The sequence below is a fragment of the Stegodyphus dumicola genome, chromosome 6 (genome assembly GCF_044657685.1).
Source record: "Stegodyphus dumicola isolate Sdum_Otavi_A_Nest chromosome 6, ASM4465768v1".
NCBI classification, from domain to species: domain Eukaryota; kingdom Metazoa; phylum Arthropoda; class Arachnida; order Araneae; family Eresidae; genus Stegodyphus; species Stegodyphus dumicola.
In genome coordinates, this window is record NC_140773.1 from 229,805,116 (window position 1) to 229,823,891 (window position 18,776).

The 18,776-nt window shown below is 36.1% G+C and overlaps 1 protein-coding gene across 2 annotated transcripts in view; it reads left to right on the forward strand.

The window, feature by feature from the left end:
• Positions 1–17,128, forward strand: part of LOC118182453 (mitochondrial 10-formyltetrahydrofolate dehydrogenase) — a 78,870-nt gene extending 61,742 nt beyond the window's left edge. For both annotated transcript variants that reach the window (XM_035351799.2, XM_035351800.2), the window contains exons 18-23: positions 696–794; positions 3,164–3,237; positions 7,667–7,758; positions 8,768–8,873; positions 11,597–11,796; positions 16,791–17,128. In XM_035351799.2, the coding sequence (XP_035207690.1) occupies positions 696–794; positions 3,164–3,237; positions 7,667–7,758; positions 8,768–8,873; positions 11,597–11,796; positions 16,791–16,846 (627 nt within the window). In that variant the 3' untranslated portion in view covers positions 16,847–17,128. The remainder of the gene's footprint in view (positions 1–695; positions 795–3,163; positions 3,238–7,666; positions 7,759–8,767; positions 8,874–11,596; positions 11,797–16,790) is intronic.
• Positions 17,129–18,776: the final 1,648 nt, after the last annotated feature.

Consider the following 18,776-nt stretch of genomic DNA (forward strand, 5'->3'; position numbering starts at 1 on the left):
CAAGTATAATGCAGGACTCTAACATTGGGTGGCAACAGTTTGAAACGTGAAACGGACATTTATAGTGAACCAACGCTAAATCGCAAAACGAAAACATAGTCCTTCAAGGACAAAACCCTTTTGGGCTAATTATATTAAAAATAAATAAAGATATCCGTATTATCCCCTCGATCGGAGAAATAGCGCGACTTAGAACCAGGTAAATGATTACATCTGCAGAAACGACTAGTCATTGGCCGGACCGTTGCAAAAATTTCCACCACCCGTCGACGGGATAATACGTAAGTACCGCTAAGAGTAAAGAAGCTAATCGGCATCGAATGGCAACATTCCAGAAATTGACTATTTGCCAATCTGCATGCATAGATATGTTCAAATTGTTTCATTCCTTGGAGTGGTAATATTTTCCAGGTCACATAGATGATTCACGGTGGAATGACGTAAAAAGATGTAATTGTCCGCAAATTTTTTGGGGAGACAGCGATAAAGATATTTCTAACATCGAAAAACAATTAATGCAATTTTTTATTTTAATAGTTAAAAATATTGTTTCAATAATTAAAAAAATTGCTTTAATAATTTATTTAATTTTTTAATATTCTCAGTGATCCTTCATGGCATTGAAATTTCTTCAATAACCTCATTTTTTCACTTCGTTCTTAAATAGCCTGTACAAAAACAATTATGCATTTTAGGGTATGAGTGGAGTATATTTCAACAAGGGAGAAAACTGCATTGCTGCCGGCAGGCTATTTGTAGAAGAATCGATCCATGACGCTTTTGTGGATAGAGTTGTATGTATACATGTTTTGACATAAAAATAATACATGCTCAGGTTGAATGTTATTGTAAATTTTATGTAAACATAAAATATGTAATACTAATAATATAAATTTGTGATAATAATAAATAATAAAATGAAAAGTATAATAATAGAATAATTGAATAAAAATATAAATAACATTTATGTAAACATATATATTTTGTTATATAATTACATTTATTTTTTCACAAAATCTGTATAGTTTTTATTTACGTATTTTGCATATCATTTTATTGGAAATGTACATTTATTTGCAGTTTTTAAATATTTGTTGATGTACTAGCTCTTACAATACTTTTATGTATTTACTTATTTTACTGTTATGTAAAATTTGCATTTCTGAAGAAGATTGGAATGGAAAATATCTTAAGTAAAACTGGAATTATAAGCAGATCCCAGTCACGGCCATCCGATTACTATATTCTTTCATAAGCTCCTAACACCATCTTTCCTCAGTTTTTATGGAAGGAAAACATAATTGTAATCTGGATGGGAGGATTATTTTAATACCCCTAAAATCTGGACTCTGGCCATTTGGGCCCTAGGCCCTATTTATAAATCTGTAGGTTTTTGGCAACAAATCTTTGATGCTGAGATTTCAACATATTGTTGCATTCTGCGGGTTCATGGATTTGGAGTGAATGATGACAACACTTGATGAAGAATCAAAATACAATTTATTAGCTAGTATTATTCAGAACAAAAATACGTTTACAGTCGTCGAAAATCTGCGACAAACATAGTGAAACAATCAGCCTTCATGCTACAAAGTAATAAAGTACAGCTCCCGACTCCGTCTATCGTTCTCAAGCTAAACTTTAAACTCAAAGCACTAATGCTGAACCAAACACTCTCAAGATACTCTTCACGATAAACTCAAGATACACTCTGCTATTCTGCGTACAGGCAGGGTTTATATAGCTCTTGACCTGCCTTCGAGACCAATCTGGGGTAAACCTGTAAGAATTCGTTCTAGAATGCTATAGCTCCCTCTACGCCATAGCGCAAATTTTGTGGCCAAATGGGCGATTTCCCGTCAAATATGGTAACACTGCCTTTCCTTGCTATTTTATGGCAACCCTAAACCCGCTTTGTGGGGAAGCTATCTTATCGTAGCTGGGCTCTCGTAACAATATGGTTATTTCTCGCCAATTTGGCTGCATTTTGAGAATTCTAATAAAACGCATTTTAAAGGCTAATTTTGTAATTAATTGTTGTAAGTTGTAATCCTGTAAATAAATTTCACTGACGCTAATGATGAGAACCAATCGGCACGCGAACCAATACTAGAGTCAAAGCAAGCTACCATGCGAATGAATGATGTACAAGATCACAGATTTTTCTCTTTCCTCAGTTTAATCTGACGAAGGATCTCACTAATTAATAAAGTAGTTGAATGTTTAAGGAAATAGCCTGTTGTTTTTAAACTATATTCAGTTTATTATTACAAATATTCTTGATTAGTACTTTTTTTTTGTCTTATTTTACTTCTGTTTCTGGTTTTCCTGTTTTATAAATGATCAGATACTGGATCAGTCACAAAGTTCTGAGATTTTTTTATGACAAATACAAATGAAGCGGTACGGAAACATAAGAAAATTTCACTGAATCACACAAGCACCATTTTATTGTATGACTTTTTGCCATCTCTTAGGCAGCCCGCGTATTTCGCATTACGTATATATTTGCAACTGACACATAATAAAATTATTTACTTCATTGATTGTTATTTTATGCTTAAAAATGGCATTTTTTGGCAAGAAATGGCTTATATCTGAAAAGGTAGATAGTAATGCAAAATTTTTAATGCCATTTTGGGAGAAAGTGAAATTTAAATATGCAAAATACTCACCGATTTTATTCGTATAACGAATACGTTCCTGGAGAATTGTGGTCTGGTTTAAATTTTAAATCCGAGCTAGGTATTAATGCGGTTCTAATTTCTTTGATTTTAAAAATTTTTGTGGTTGCTCAGAATAATGCTTTGAGAGTATCTGAGACTTTGGTAATTGGCACAAAGTAAATGCTAATTGACAGGAAGCAATGTTGGTTTCAGTTGTAGTTAGGAGTCGAACAGATTTTAAACCAATGTTAAGTTTTTACAAGATGTAGAGACATTAGATATATATATATATATATATTTTGGAAGCAGGTGAAAAATATGCAACGCCTTCGCGGGGAATCGAACCACAGACCTCTCAATTACGCCCGGAGGGTGCAGAACACCATACTACAAAGGCCTGCAAAGAAGGCGGGAGGAATACCTTATAATGATTATGTAATTTTTTAAAAAAATATTTGCAATATTTATGCTAAATACTTATTAATTACCATTCGCAGGTTGCAGAGACCAAAAAAATGGTAATTGGTGATCCCTTGGATAGATCAACTCATCATGGCCCACAAAATCACAAGTAAGACATTTATAAATTCAATTCAATAAGTTGTTTTATCCCATTTGAAAACGAAATGAGGTTTTTAATAGATTCTCATCACGAAGTTTGTAATTAAAGTTCATTAAAAACAAAAAATGGTGAGGGGGGGAATTAGAATCCAACAAAATTTGTATATATATATGGTGTGTTTGTGTTTGTGTGCGTGTAATAAAATCAAATTTCAGATGTAGCAAAAATTTTGATGACGAAGTACGTAGATGGCATACTGAAGAGGAAGAATTTTGATTGCCTAGAATGCTAATCGATAATGAATAGGAAACTTGGTAGTCGAAGCAGATTAAATTCCGTTTTTATTTAAATTCACATTTATGACCACAATTCACTTAATACTCTAATCGTACCTATTTTCTAAACATTTACAGTTTTTAACACTATTGCGATAGAAACAGAGCACAGCAAAATGACGCTCAAGCAGTAACAAAGATACAAGCGAAGTACGCATTTATCCAATATGGCAGCTCATCAAAGGAGGAATATTTTGGCTTACGTTAGAAAGGTTTCAGTTATCAGAGTTTAGGTTCCGAAATAATTACGTCATCAGCGTTACGTAAGCTCTGTGGCATAGATTAATCTAGAAATGGCACAGTCCAAAAACGTTATTATTTTGTTTTCAGAAAAAAGAGGAAAATTAAAAACGAGGAGTTAAGAGGCTGTTATTAAATTAAATTATAAAGCTGATTGACAGACTTTTTATTTTACAATTGTTTATTAATTCTGAATGGCATTCTTTTTACGATTAAGAAATTCATTTCCTTAAGGGGACTTGTACCATTCAAATGATTTTTTTTAATTTAGGAACTTTCATCTATTTTTATGAATATTATTAAAAATTTATGTTGGGCAAAATGATTTTAAGCTAAGAAAAACTTTTCGTCTGCAATTTTTTAAATGAAAATATTTCAAAAAACGTTTAACTACTAAAATATCTTTCTTCTACCCAAGTTCCTTCTAGCCCAAGTTTTTATGTTTTATTTATTAGAATGTTTTTAATAACTTAGTAGAATCATAAGGTTGTTTTGAAGCAACAGACGTAAAAAATGTGCGATGCTCTCTCCGGGATTCGGACCCTGGACCTCTCGAATACGCGTCGAGTATGCTTCCAATTACCCCACGAAGGCATGCGGAAAAGGAGAAAGGAAATACATTATGCACTCCCTCTTTTAAAGGGCGACGGGTAATTAACGTATCCAATCGCCAAATCCTGGTGGTGACGATTTATTCTCCACCAACTTTTAGTTCGGGCGCCAATGTAGAGAGGTTATTTTGAAGGAGGAGAAGGGAAAAATGTGCAGTGCTGTCACTGGGACTCGAACCCTGGACCTCATCTCGAATACCCGTCGAGTATGCCTGCAGTTACACCTCATAGGCATGCAGAAAGGAGGGAGAAAGTACCCTTATAACTTTAAGGATCGATTTTGCAATTAACGAATTAGTTTCCGAAAAACATGAAAAGCATATTTATACGTAAAAACTTTGAAAAACATGATGTCAATTACATCTTCGCTTCTAATATTTCAGCTTTTCAATATTTTTCAAACCCATCCTTGTTTCTATTAAGCATATAATAATAAGTAAGCAGTAAAATTTTAAATTATGAGAAGGATTTGAGCTGAGAAGGACTGAGAGTGTTGCAATGAATCTAGTGTTTTCTTATTTCAGTGCTTGCATTCTTTTGGTTTTTAAAGTGTAAGATTCAGAATACATATTGTGTTTGATCTGATCATATCCATTGTTAACATTAAAAGTTACGTGTGAATGAATTGAATATATTCGTTGTGAATAAGGTAAATTCATTCTGTTTGATGAGTATTTCTTGTGTCAACAGTGCATTTAAGAGTGAGTAGTTATTAAATGTGAAATTTAACACACTAAATGAATACGAATGCAAATTAGTAAGGTTTACTTTGAATAAAATTCTGCATTGGCTATTATTATAGAACATCTTTTTCATATAGACTGCAATAAAAAGTGCTGACTTCTATTGACATAATAATTGGTGTCAATATTTTTCTCACGTGCATACTTTTATTTAAAAATAGCATTTGAGCTCCGATGTTTATCACATATTTCTTTCTTCCATTTTATTTATCATTATTAAATAATATTTCACGTGGTTACTTTTGCGGAGTATCCAACATGTGTTTGTATTTATTTAAAATTCTTTCAACCAGGTAGTGAAATCTTCACAGTTGCTTATACACTGGTGTGCAAAAATTAAGGACGAAGTCGAAAAATTAGCATATTAGCTGAACGAAGAGGCAGAGCGGACAGAAAGACCAATCAGGAGATTAAGTAAGGTGATGTACGGTAGCACATGCGCAGATATGCAGGACGTAATGGAGGAGTGTCTGAGTAATATAAAGCATGTTGTCGGTGTAAGATCAGTATTTCTGGCAAAGAGATTGCACGCCGTATAGCAGTTAAAATCCCACCGAGTTGCTGCCTCAGCTAGAAATGGCGAATAATCAATCTGTTAGACGACATCTGGATGCTTTTACCCGAGGTCGAATCATTGGGAAGTTGGAGGAAGGCCGCAGTGTGACAAGTGTGGCTGCACAGTTCGGAATTGCTCACAGCATCGTTTCACGACTTTGGAGACAATTTCAAACTACAGGAACAGCTATCCGGGGGTTTAGTAGTGGTCGTCCACGAGGAACCACACCCGCAGATGACCGGTATATTGCCTTACAGGCCAGAAGAAACAGGCGGCAGACAGCGGGAGAAATCGGCAGACAGCGGGAGACACACGACACAGGCGACTGGACGACCGATATCGCGTTTTACCGTGGCCAGAAGACTGCACGGTGGTGGTCTGTTTGCATGACGCCTTGTACGGTGTGTACCTCTAATGCCTGCCCATCGGAGAAGGCGTTCTCTGTGGTGCCGGGAACACCGGAATTGGAGAGACAATGAATGGGGACGAGTACTCTTTACAGATGAGAGCAGATTCAGTCTGAGTAGCGATTCTCATCGCATACTCATCTGGAGAGAGCGGGGAAGCCGCAATCATCCCTCGAACATCATTGAAACGGACAGGTATGGAGGTGGCGGTGTTCTCGTTTGGGGATGCATAATGCCTGGTAGTAGTACAGACCTTCACATCTTCGACGCAGGTTCAGTCAACGGGACCCGTTATTGTAACGAGATTCTTCTTCCATATGTGCGTCTTTCTAGAGGCGCTACGGGTCCGCAGTTCCTTTTCATGGACGACAATGCACCATGTCATCGCACAGTAGCTGCCGAACAGCTCTTAGAGAGTGAGGATATTGAACGTATGGATTGGTCGGCACGATCTCCGGATCTCAATCCCATCGAGCACGTATGGGATTTTCTAGGCAGAGGCTTGGCAGCTCGTACCTTACCACCAGTAACGATTCCGGAGCTTCGATTGGCGCTGCAAGACGAATGGGCAGCAATGCCCCAACAACTCATTGACACCCTCATTCTCAGCATGGGCAGACGCTGTGAAACCTGCGTAGCAGTCAGGGGAGATCATATCCCCTATTAAAGACCGGATGTATCTTGCTGGACACCCATCACAGGGATGTTTTGGCCTTCAGTCGCATTGCGCTCCATGCTACTTTTTCAATAAAGCTTCTTTTTATCCCTCTGATTTCTCTTTTAGTAAGTGTTGCTTACATTACTCATGTCCTTACGTATTGGGGATCTTACGGTATTAAATGTGTTGAATTGGAAAGCTTTTGTACAAAGTTATATTGAAAAAACCGTCTCGTCCTTAATTTTTGCACACCAGTGTATTTGATCTACCTTCGCAATGAAAATTTTCAGAAGAAATCGACGATGTTTTTGTACAGAAAATTGCGTGACAAAATATTTTCAACCATCTTGCATGAATCTTAAAGCGCGTGAAAGGTCATGTGACATAACAGAAATATTATCGGATGCCCGTTGGTCCATCCTAGAAGCCACTCCCTCGGTGGCTACTCAGATGTGCACATGTGAAATATGCGACCGGTCAAAATCTGAGTAAGTTGAAAATGCCTACACTTAGTCGCTAAAAAAAGTTTTAACGACACGGTTTTTAAGTCGTTAGAAAACACTTGGGAGAAATCTCTTAGGCCATTGGGCCTTTGAAAAAGCATCCAATCAACCACAGTTTTCCTCCAAGCCATGTGCTTCCAACAAGACTTGGGAGCAGACAATATTAAATCAATCTCACGATAAGTCGCTTGCTTAGCCAAATGGTCAGCCCTCTCATTACCGAGATTATGATACATTTTAGTAATGTCATGGGATTTGGGGTACCAAGCCTTCTTAAGAATGTTACAATCAACGCTTACTCTTTGAATACTAGTATTCTGCTTATTTTTGGTGTGAATTAGCATTTTGTTGTTCATTAAAGTATTTTTTTTTTCTTTTTATTTAGAGGACATTTAGATAAACTTTTAGAATATTGCGAAACTGGTGTCAAAGAAGGAGCGAAGTTAGTTTTAGGTGGAAAACGAGTAAACAGGCCAGGTGAGTGTAACAATATCATTACAACACAAATGAATATGCTTTCTTTTTACATTGTTTAAAACACGTATTTGAATGCTGGTTAGTGATTTTCAGTTATCAAAAGAGTGTTCTTGAATGTTATCAAATAAGATTAATTAACAGTTATGGACTTCTTAGTCCAGACTCCTATTAGGCTGCTATCACACATCGGTTTATTTCGGAATAACAACTGTTTGGAACAATTTTTCTGCTTTGTCACAACAGCCAATCACCATAGATCGCTTTGAGGTTAACGCGGGAGAAACTGATTCCCCATTACAAATAAGCTGATAGCTGATTGATTGAAAACGAACAACTTGCAATTTTTTTCGAAAGGAAGGAAAAAGTTGCACGTCTTTCTTTCAATAATAAACCAGGCAGAAAAATTGTCCGAAAGAGTTATTCGTGGGAAACAAACGCCCTGTGATACGGGCCTTAGACGTAAAACCATTTTGCGCTAAATATTCCTTGTGATTTTTAGGTCTAAAACAGACGAATTGTTTATGTTATTAGGTAAAAAGAGTTCGCATTTTATGATGAAATAATTTAATGTAGTATTATTTCTAGACACAGATTTTGGTTTCACATCCTAACTAAATGCAGTGCCTGAATTACTTACTATGTATGGTTTTCTCTAAAACGATTTACATATTAATTTTTAAATCCTTCAACAAATCTATCAGTCTTTTTACAGCTCTGGTAATTCGACTGGAGCTCAAATCTCGCTGAACGAGTTGGCTGTGTACAGAGTTTCGTGATTTTTCTCATGTGTAGCGTGAATACAAAACAGACAGAACGAAAACAGAATCATTTATTTTTTCTCATTTATTAAATAAAATTACGTTGTTTTTAATCAAAGTCAGAAAAGTCTTATCAAAGTTTCCCCCCCCCAAAAAAAAAAACTAAAATTCGATGTAATGAAATATTAAACAAATAGTTTTAATTTTACTCAGATATTTACTTCTGTATAATATAAAATTTTCATTTTTAGGTTACTACATGGAGCCAACTATATTTACCGAAGTACAGGACCATATGTACATTGCCAAAGAAGAGTCATTTGGACCCATAATGATTATTTCTAAATTCAAAGATGGGTTAGTAGCATATTTAATATCTATTACCCAGTTTGTGATGTCTATTAGAATGATTTCTTATCCAACATTTTCGCCATTGGAAATTCGGTACTTTTCCCTTAGCCAGGAGCAAAGGTCGTTAATAGCAGAGTTCGGCCATTTTGGCGATGGCGCATCACGCCAGTCTTAGTTGAAAAATTGTAATGCTTTTATATGTACAAAAAATACGAACATATTCGAAAAATGAAATAAAAATCACGCACGTATGTTTCCATCGACTGTTAAAATTGGCCGATATCCCAGGCCTTTATACATTGCTTTTTGTTTCATTAGATAATCAACAGATACAAGTTACGTATATAGCTTAAAAATGTATTTACATATTAACCCGTCGACCGTGAAAGTTGGCTACTATCGAGCTATGAAAGTTGGCGAAGATCGTATCAAAGTTGTGCTTCCGTTTCTGCGCAATTCTGAAGCAATGGAGTGTAAATATTTGAAAAACAACCAGTACTCAACCCGTTTCGTTTCTGCATTTCGTAAAAAGGTTTTTGTTATATTCAGGTTCCTCGATTCTACCAAATACTACTCTGTTGGCTGCAGGTATAAATTTCGTGTGCAAGTAATTGTTTCATTCACTGTTTTATCGTTCACTGAATGTGGTCGATTCTTTTGTCGACCACATTCAGCTAGGTAGGTACCCGCGTTCGAATTCCGGAGAAGGCGTGGATGTTTGTAAATGTACAGTGTTAGTGCGGCATGAGGGCGCTCTAAATGAGGCTCTCTGACAACCGAAAATCCTCTCCAGAAGTTGATGGGGGGAAGAGGGGTGGAAGACTATCGAACCCGTCCCCCCGGGGTGCTCTCCATCAAAATCGGGGGGGGGGGAACTGAGCTAAATCGCTCTGTCACCTGAATGGTGCTCAAGGCTGTTGCCAACGGCGGGCGTAATCTTGCGCTCCTTGCCACGAGGAATTTTGTGGGCTTGGGCTGACTACGTCAGCAAGTGAGCATTAGTAACAGCAATAACAACTTAACGTATTAACGCAAACACTTTGGCGCAATTGTCATATTACAGATGAAAAGGTAAAAGTTACTTATTGGGTGCAAGTTAGTGGTTTTAGCGTCTTTTTTTAGAGAGATTCCCAAATGACCGACATTTATCATAAGTCGGTAAATATTATCAACATATGAAGACATACATTAGCATTTTACAATACAATTTTGAATTAGTAAAGAAATGCGTGATACATTAAAAAAATTAAAATAAATTTTTCTTTAAATCTTTCTGCAATTTGTTTTGCGCTATTATTTTCTTGAGGTACACTGCGATCTGTTTTCCCATAAGAAGATTTCCATGATAAGAAAAGCACTAGGAAATTTCGAAAGCTCGGCTTCGTGCAATCCTCGGTAACAGCGACTATCTAGGAAGGGCATTTCTCAGTTGCGCCCTTTAGAAATTGTTCAGCAAAATTCTATATTCCTGCAGAAATTTTACCGCAGTTTCTTCCATTGCTGGCATATTTCAGAAACTCAAGGCACAAAATATCATGAATTGTGTATAAAAACCCTTGGAACATGGAATACAAGAAAAAGAATGCATACGAAATTGAGGCCTTTGCTTGACTGAAGGAACGTTGTGAGCATGGTTGCCAGAATTTGGCGCATTCTGAAGATTTCGCGATTTCTACTAAAGTGGTTGCTTAATATTCGTAAGTACTTTTAGCTGGCCATATCATGTCCATTAATCCGCACGTTTTTGATGGCAGCGTTCTACAACTTTGTAATTAATTCACTGTTTATTAATCAGTAGAAGATAGGTCCCACATTTTAATAATTTTTTCAATATAGAAGGAAAAAGCATAGCAGTAACCGTTAATTTATATACATTTTTTAATAAAAACAAACGGTTTCTTATCGATAATAAAACGGGTTGTACGAAACAGAAGCGCAGATGTTATGAGTGTGTTGTTACGTCCGTTAATTCACAACTGGAGATGAATCGAGCTGTTTGGCGACAGTTTCGTGGTCTACGGGATAATATGTAGGTACCAAAAATACTGATATAATGTGAGCTGAAGCTCTAGAGAATTATATGATAAACAGTGGTTGACCGTTCATGAATTTTAGCCTTTTTTCGCTTTAAGTGATTGTGTTGTTTGTGATATTTATCTTGTATTAAGAAGAATTTTATAGTATTTTCCTGGTATCCTTGAGCTCCTTTTTAGCGATTTTAATTCCTCTATCAAAACCGTAATCGCTTCTAGCTGGAATACAATTTCAGCCAGAGGCGATTACCGTTTTGATAGAGAAATAAAAATGGCTAAAAAGCTGTTCAAGGATACCAGAAAGATAACGATATAGTATAACGATGTTCCATATTTGCACTTTGGCAGCTGAGGAAAAAATATGGTTCAGTAAAACCATAGCAACTAGTCCTGTGAAAATTTGCAAATTTTCGCTGAACGAAATTGCTGATTTTTGTTGTTTGACTTAATTTTGTTGTTTTGTTGTTTGACTTAATTTTGTTGTTTTGTTGTTTGACTTAATTTTGTTGTTTTGTTGTTTGACTTAATTGAAATTAATGGATTTCAAGTTTTTTTTCTTCGTATGGCAGCGTATCCGCAATCTATTAATTAACTACTGCAGTAGTTCAATGCAATTTTGAAATAATAAATATTTTGCTTTCTTAATACTGTAAAACAGTTAACGCTTTCGTCATACTAACCATTTTTTAATTACAGGGATGTGAATGGTGTGCTTAAACGAGCCAATGCTACCGAGTATGGTTTGGCTTCTGGAGTGTTCACCCGTGATCTCTCTAAAGCCATGTACGTCAGTGAAAAAATTGAAGCGGGAACGTGCTTCATCAATTGTTATAACAAAACGGATGTTGCGGCGCCATTTGGAGGTTTCAAGCAATCAGGCTTCGGGAAAGATTTGGGTCAGTTTTATATTTTTTACCTATAACTGCTTGTTTTCGGTTTATCTACATTTAATTATGTTATAGGATTCAAAAGTTTTAAAATTTTATCTCTAAAATTCCATAACGTGTATATTTAAAAAACCCGATCCAAAATCTCTTATTTCTTGAGCGATGATATCATTTTTCCAATCACTAAGGACTAATCAGGCTTACAACTTCCGACCAGAACGTATTTTTAGAATCGCGTTTGAATGCAAACTGTATTTAACTGTGAAGTTCTACTGACTTCGTTAGAGAGAACCAGTGATTCCGATTAGCGTGCGTTCGCCTTTTTAGGCGGCTCTCTCTTAAGCTATTATTAGGCTCGGTCGTACTTTACGCCCTTGATAGCTCCGCCGTTATTTAGCGTTAAGGGGCCAACTCTGTTAGAATCTTGATAGCTTCGGCTATATCTTTTTAGTTGAGTTTTAGTTCCTAATTTCCTAAGTTCAAGCCTGAGTTGAGGCTTTATTGTAAAACTCCAAGAATGAGTTCTGTTAAACTTTATTGGAATGATAAAGGGTAATTTCACCCTTCGTACATTTTGTTCTCTGTCTGATGAACTCAAGCGATTATTCGCTTGTAAGTTCTTAAGATTCTTCAACTTTAACTGAAAAGTACACAGGTTAGAATCTTACAGTATAATTATCGCATAGCTCAAGGCAAAATATGGGCATACACCTTCCGTCCATGAGGCGACAGTGGTCGTCAAAATTTGCCACCTGCCAGTCACACGGGCTGCCAGTCTCCCAAAGACATTACCCAGAAAAACTAGGGCGCCACCCCCCAGGCAGAACCCGGAACGCCAGGCCGAACTACTAGAACCTTAAGACGTGCCATAACCACTACCCGATCGATAAGGGATCTTTCCGGGGCCTTTGAACCATTAGGTTCGTTATTTGTATACCGCCGTAGCCGAGACTGCCTAGTTACAGATCCTACCCAGTAGCTTCGCAGAGTTTTCTACGTCGATCTCCGGGGGGCGGAATCGCATAGCTTAAACTGAACTTCATATTGCTAGGCAGGCAACGAGATTTCGCGATGTTATCAAATGTAATAAAAGGATTTGTGTTTGAAAGTTCTAAACTTTTGCACTTTGAGCTCAGACTCATGCGAGGTGGAAAACCAACCATCACAATGAAATGCGGGACATCATTTTTGATTTGCGTGAAGTACCATTGTTTATTTAGTTAATTATTGCGTGGGCAATATACGGAAGAGATGATATGCCCCGTGAAAGTTTTTTTAAGATAAACTGGTTCATATGAACGTTACACGTGGGGAAAAACACGAAACCGCCCATGCAAGCTAGGCCGTTTGCCGGGACTCAAACCTTGGTCTGTACTACCAGCGTCCAGTGGCTTTTATCGCTCTGTCGCTAGTAGGTCTCTTACCACTGAAAAACACAAATAGTCAGCCCGTTCGTGGAGATTCAAACCAGAGTTGAACTAACATTGTTTAGTGCTCGGCTGCTAGTCGGCAAGGGTCATTGTTTGGAATGCGTATGAAGTTTGATGAGTGCATTATTTTTGATAATGAAACATGAAACCATTTAGTGTTTTATTTGCATTATATTAAAGCGTAAAATTGCCTGAAGTTTTGGTGGGACAACGGCACATCTTTCGTTCTGAAATCACCAGGACAAATTAGGGGAAAAAAAGGGATTATTTGGAATTTGCCAAGACTTGGAATTCACTATAAAAATATAAGCAAATTCAAACACTGATGAGGTTACCATTCTGTGGGCTGGTTGTGAAATGCACTATACATTTCCAGATTTTTTGATACTTTGAGTTCCCTTGGTTTTGTTATACTATAGCTTTTTAGTTACTCGGAAACTCGGGCTTTGGGGACCCAGTTTTAATGTGCAGTTAATTTAGCTTATTATTAGTCCAAAGGGATTTGAATCCCGAAGGACTATTAGTTTCGTTTTGGCATTTTGCGTCGGACTCATAAATGTCGGTTCACTTTTCAAACTGTTGCCACAAAATGTTAAGAGTCCTGCATTATATTTGAAGAAATTAAATAATGAAAAATCTTCATAAATGTATGTATATTTCTCGTATTGTGATAAAACAACGGTACATAGAGTCATCGAATTTTGAATAACGTAATCCTCCAACGAATATGAGCATGTGGAAGACCAAATTTGAAATTTGAAATTTGTTTTATGATCGATTTCATATTTTTTAAAACTTTGACGAATTTTTGATTAACAAACTCAAGGATTTCAAAGCGAGCAATGGCAACGTTGTGCAGAAAAAACATTTTTATCTCCAGCGCGTGAGTCTCTGTATCGGAAATTCTAAAGATATGCTCGTTTTAAAACTATTTTGCGATATTGCTGTTGCACTGGATCTTATGGTTTAAGTGCGAGGAACATGATATTTAATAAAGAAAGGTAACACACAAAATGTTAAAAAACGCCCCTTTGGACGTAATTTAAAATCTGAAACATTTCAGTTTTTTTTTTTTTTTTTTTTTTTTTTTTTTTTTTTTTTTTTTGTTCCTGCTCAGTCAATAAGATGGGGAACCACGGATCTCTGGTTGCCGTCGTTTTGGTTTGGAGGGGGGGGGATATGACCTATTTATAATCATACGGTCCTGGTGTGACGAGGTGGATTGGGTCTCCCTCGTATTGTGACCTTGTAAGGTTTATCTATTTAAAAGTTATTTTAGTAATAGAAAAATTGTTTTTAATTGTTTTAAGGATAAGAGTAAAGACTTAGTAATGAATATTTATAAGTGATGCCCTCAGGGCTCCTGCAGTGCTCCCCTGCTCTGGAACACTATTGCGGATAACTTGCTGAAGCAGAAGTTTCCTCAAAATGTGGAATTAATTGCATATGCTGATGATATTATGATTCTTATAAAACACGATTCCTTTGAAAAATGGAAAAATTATTTGATGAAACTGCTCTAATACTGAGTAATTGGCAAAATAAAGAAAAATTACAATTTAATATTTCAAAAACATGTGCATTGTTTTTTCCCAGAGGAGGAAGCTGTAGCCTTGCCTGTGTTGGTTTGCTGCCTCTCTCAGTTTATACGAATTTTATTATGAGAAATTTTTATTTAGAACTGGATGAATGGAATTGAAAATATATGAAGATTATTCGGTTACAAAGAATGTTTTTGAAAATTTAATATTCATTTAATACATCCTTCCAATAGATTTGTTTTTGTTTTTGATAAAAGTAATCCAATTGTTGATGTATTTGATATTTATACAGATGGTTCTGGGGTCGGAGGGAGCGTAGGAGCTGTCATTGTTGTTTTTTTCTATGGAACTGAGGTGGATTGTAGAATGTTTAAGTTGAATATATATAATTCAGTTTTCCAAGCAGAAAGTGAAGCGTTCAAACAAGCCCTATTATGGATTAAAAATACCTTGTTTATACCCACGTCTGTAAATATTTACACTGATTTCCTGTCACTTCTCCATGCGCTCTTCCGCCCAGACAATTTAAATCCATTAATTGTCGAAATTAAGATTTAAATATGAACTCAATGTTTCCAATTGTCGAATTAGAAACTTTGAGTTCATATTTAAATATTAAGCTACATTGGGTTAAAGCCCGTTTGGGCTTTATTGGCAATGAGAGGGCCGACAGCCTGACCAAGCGGGCGGTCTCAAATGTCAGTGCAATGGATATTGAAGTAGCAGTTTCGAAGAGATTTGCTATTCGAAGATTGAAAGAGTTTTACGTCAACAAATAGAAAATACAGTTGTTCTCTTCACCTAAAAGGAAAGGATTTATGGAACTAATCAAAATCACGAATAAAATGAAATGTATGAACAATATTGACGTTAATCAGGTTTTAACTGGACATGATAGGTTTCCGTTCTATTTCAACCGATTTAATCTGCAGGAAAATAAACTATGTAACAGTTGTCAGGTTGATGGTGATGCTAGGCATTTTGTGGTTGATTGTAGTTTAACAGCCCCTATTAGACAGATTTTTAACATTACCGATTTTAATGCAAGTGCCATTAATTTAAAGTTTTTAAATCATATAGCATTGCTCTAATGAAGCCGTAAGCTGAAATTAAGGAAAGAAAGTAACTTTAATTCAAAATTAACTGTTAGAAAAATTAAGATAAACCTTACAACCTTATGAACATAAAAATATCCATTATCAGGTAACACGAAAAGTTCGTCACGCTCGTCTTCCGTTATATCTTCAGGCGCATCATCGAATTTCCTTCATCTTCACCATCGTTGTTACTCTGATCCATAAATAAATGATCATCATCTGTTCCATCTTTCACCAACAACAAACACCCTTGCATTTTTTTTTTCGCAAATGAATGGCTTTGCATTTTAAACGAGCACTGAGCACGGGAGCCATATTTACTACTAAAAGGAACACTACTTCAACTGTATTTTAACTAAAGAGAATGCGATTTACTAAAGCTTTCGATTTTTACTTCAAAATCACGGCTTCAAATGATTACAGAAAGAGAAGACATCTAACTCCCAATTCCACGAAACTCATTCAGGTTGGAAGTGCATTCTTACTCCAGATTATATCTCCCTTTTCTAGGCAACCCTAAAATAGCATTCTTTTGGACTGCTGCATTGAATACAATCCTACGTCTTTGCAGGAATATTTAGTTCTTCAAGTATTTAACCTTTCCCTTTATTGCTTCTTATTTCGGCATACCATTTTTCGAAAGGCTAGGATAAGTCTCCGAATAAGTGACATCAAAGGATGAAAGCATTGCGCATGTATTTTTCAGGTTTCTTCGTGAAGAAATGGATGCGCGTTATACGGCGAATATACCTAAAAACTAAAAAATGTAGCTTGAAATTATAAGATGCGCGTTATACGCCTGAAAATAAAATACGGTACATGCTTGTAAATTCACGGATGAACACAGTTCTCTAACTTTTGGATCCTATGAAAAATATTTGCTTTTACCATGAATAAATGTGCATATGATGATATGTATGTATATTATTTTTCAGGAGAGGAAGCGTTGCATGAATATCTTCGAATTAAGTGTATAACTATGGAATATTGAATCGGTCAAGCATGCCCCTATAGAAGGTACTCGACTATATTTTCTTAGTCACAAAACTGCAAAGAACTATGTACTCGGCATGGCTGAACCTTTGTATCGAAAATTAACTCTGCTAAATATTTTACAAACTGCAGGAATAGCTGTAAATATATAAATTAAGAAGCAAGTTCCCGTTTATTCAGTATTGGAAATGTGCAAAGAAGGGAGTACAAGTTGTGATTCAAAATATATACTTTTCAAGCGCTGTATATGTTTAATGGAATAAATGTATTTTATTGTAAATTTTGATTTCGATTTGTACTTAATCTGTTGGCTGACATAAAAATCGAAAGCTTTGTAGCTAAGTAAGGAAGCTTACAATTCGTTTGAGCAATTCAAAGGAGCTAACGAATATCCGTAAGCGTTATGCAGTTTAGATTTAATTAAGACGAAGCATAAATCCTTCAGTGTGCTGGCATAAAAATTCCCTTACATGCTTTATAGCTATGTAAGGGAATTTACAATTCATCTAAGCAACTCAAATGAGAAGAGTTATGCAGTTAAGATTTAATTAGGAGGACACATAAATCCTTCAGTGCATACAGCTTCAAATGCTTCAGTGACATGAATGGCTTTGTAGCTAAGGAAATTAACAATTCATGGATTTCAGAGGGATCAGTTTCTATTTGTCTGGTCTTATTTCACTTAGATTTAACCATAAATTAGGATCCATTTTGAATTTTGTTTCGTATTTATTTTTTAAATATAACATGGAAGAAAATACTTGGTTAAACAAACAGGTAGTTCAAAATGGCAATAAAAATTTAATAGCTTTATTTAAAATGACTTTTAATTTTTTTTTTTTTTTTTTTTTCCGATTCTTCCAAAAGTGAACAGGTGTGTTATTTTTGAAATCTTCCGTTAGAGTTTAATCACGGAAAGTTTCTATCAGTTGTTCTTTGAAAAATACATCTTGAGTTTATTTGTCAATGAATAACAATGAGTGTTAATGTCAGATGCTAATTTTGCTTTTATTTTCAAATTATTTTCGGTTAGACAACTTGTAGAAACATTTTTTTGGAAGCAGTAAAGATGAAAAATTAGCAACGCCTTCGCTGGGAATCGAGCCGCGGACCTCTCAATTACGCGCTGAGTGCGCAGACCACTACACCCCGAAGACACGCCGGGAAGGCGGGAGAAATACCTTATATACTTCCCTTTTCAAAAAAGAGCGACTGGGGTTTTTAGGGGACACAATCGCCAAATCCTGTGTGGAAAAAATCATCATCCAACACCCTTTTAGTTCGGGTGCCACTGTAGAGACAGGTATTTTTTTGGTATGCAAAAGAGGACGACTTTGTTTAACTTCGGGTAACGACATTTTTTTTTCCTTTTAAATTTAAATAGTCCAGCAAAACTGGGTTAATTCAAGATTCTGATTTGGATTTGAGAACAAAATTACAGTAGAACTCCAACTACCCGAATTAACTGGGACTGGACCCCCTTCGAATAATAAACAATTCGGAAAATTGGGATTTCTTCCAAAGAAAGGGTTTACGTACACTTTAATTAATTATTGTCCGTACTAGCTGTATGCTGAAAATGGAAGAAAAAAATACTTTTAAAGAGAAAGAGGTTTTAATTAATAAACATAAAAAGGCAACTCTTTTACATGCATGTAGCGAACCGTACAGTACGTACAAGTGCTTGAAAGTCATTGCTGAACATCTCGTTCTAAGTAAACTGTTTCACTGTCTTCATCCGTTTACTGGCAGCCAAGTCGCACGTCCGCTCGACAATGAGAAGTTGCATGTGGTCATACTCAGGCTGACACTCAGCTGTCTCGCTGTCCCTCTATGTCTCTTGTTTCTCCATTTAGCACTGCCCCACATTCTCTCACCTGTTTGTGTATGAACTCCTGTATCAGGATCAATAAAATTACATTCATGAT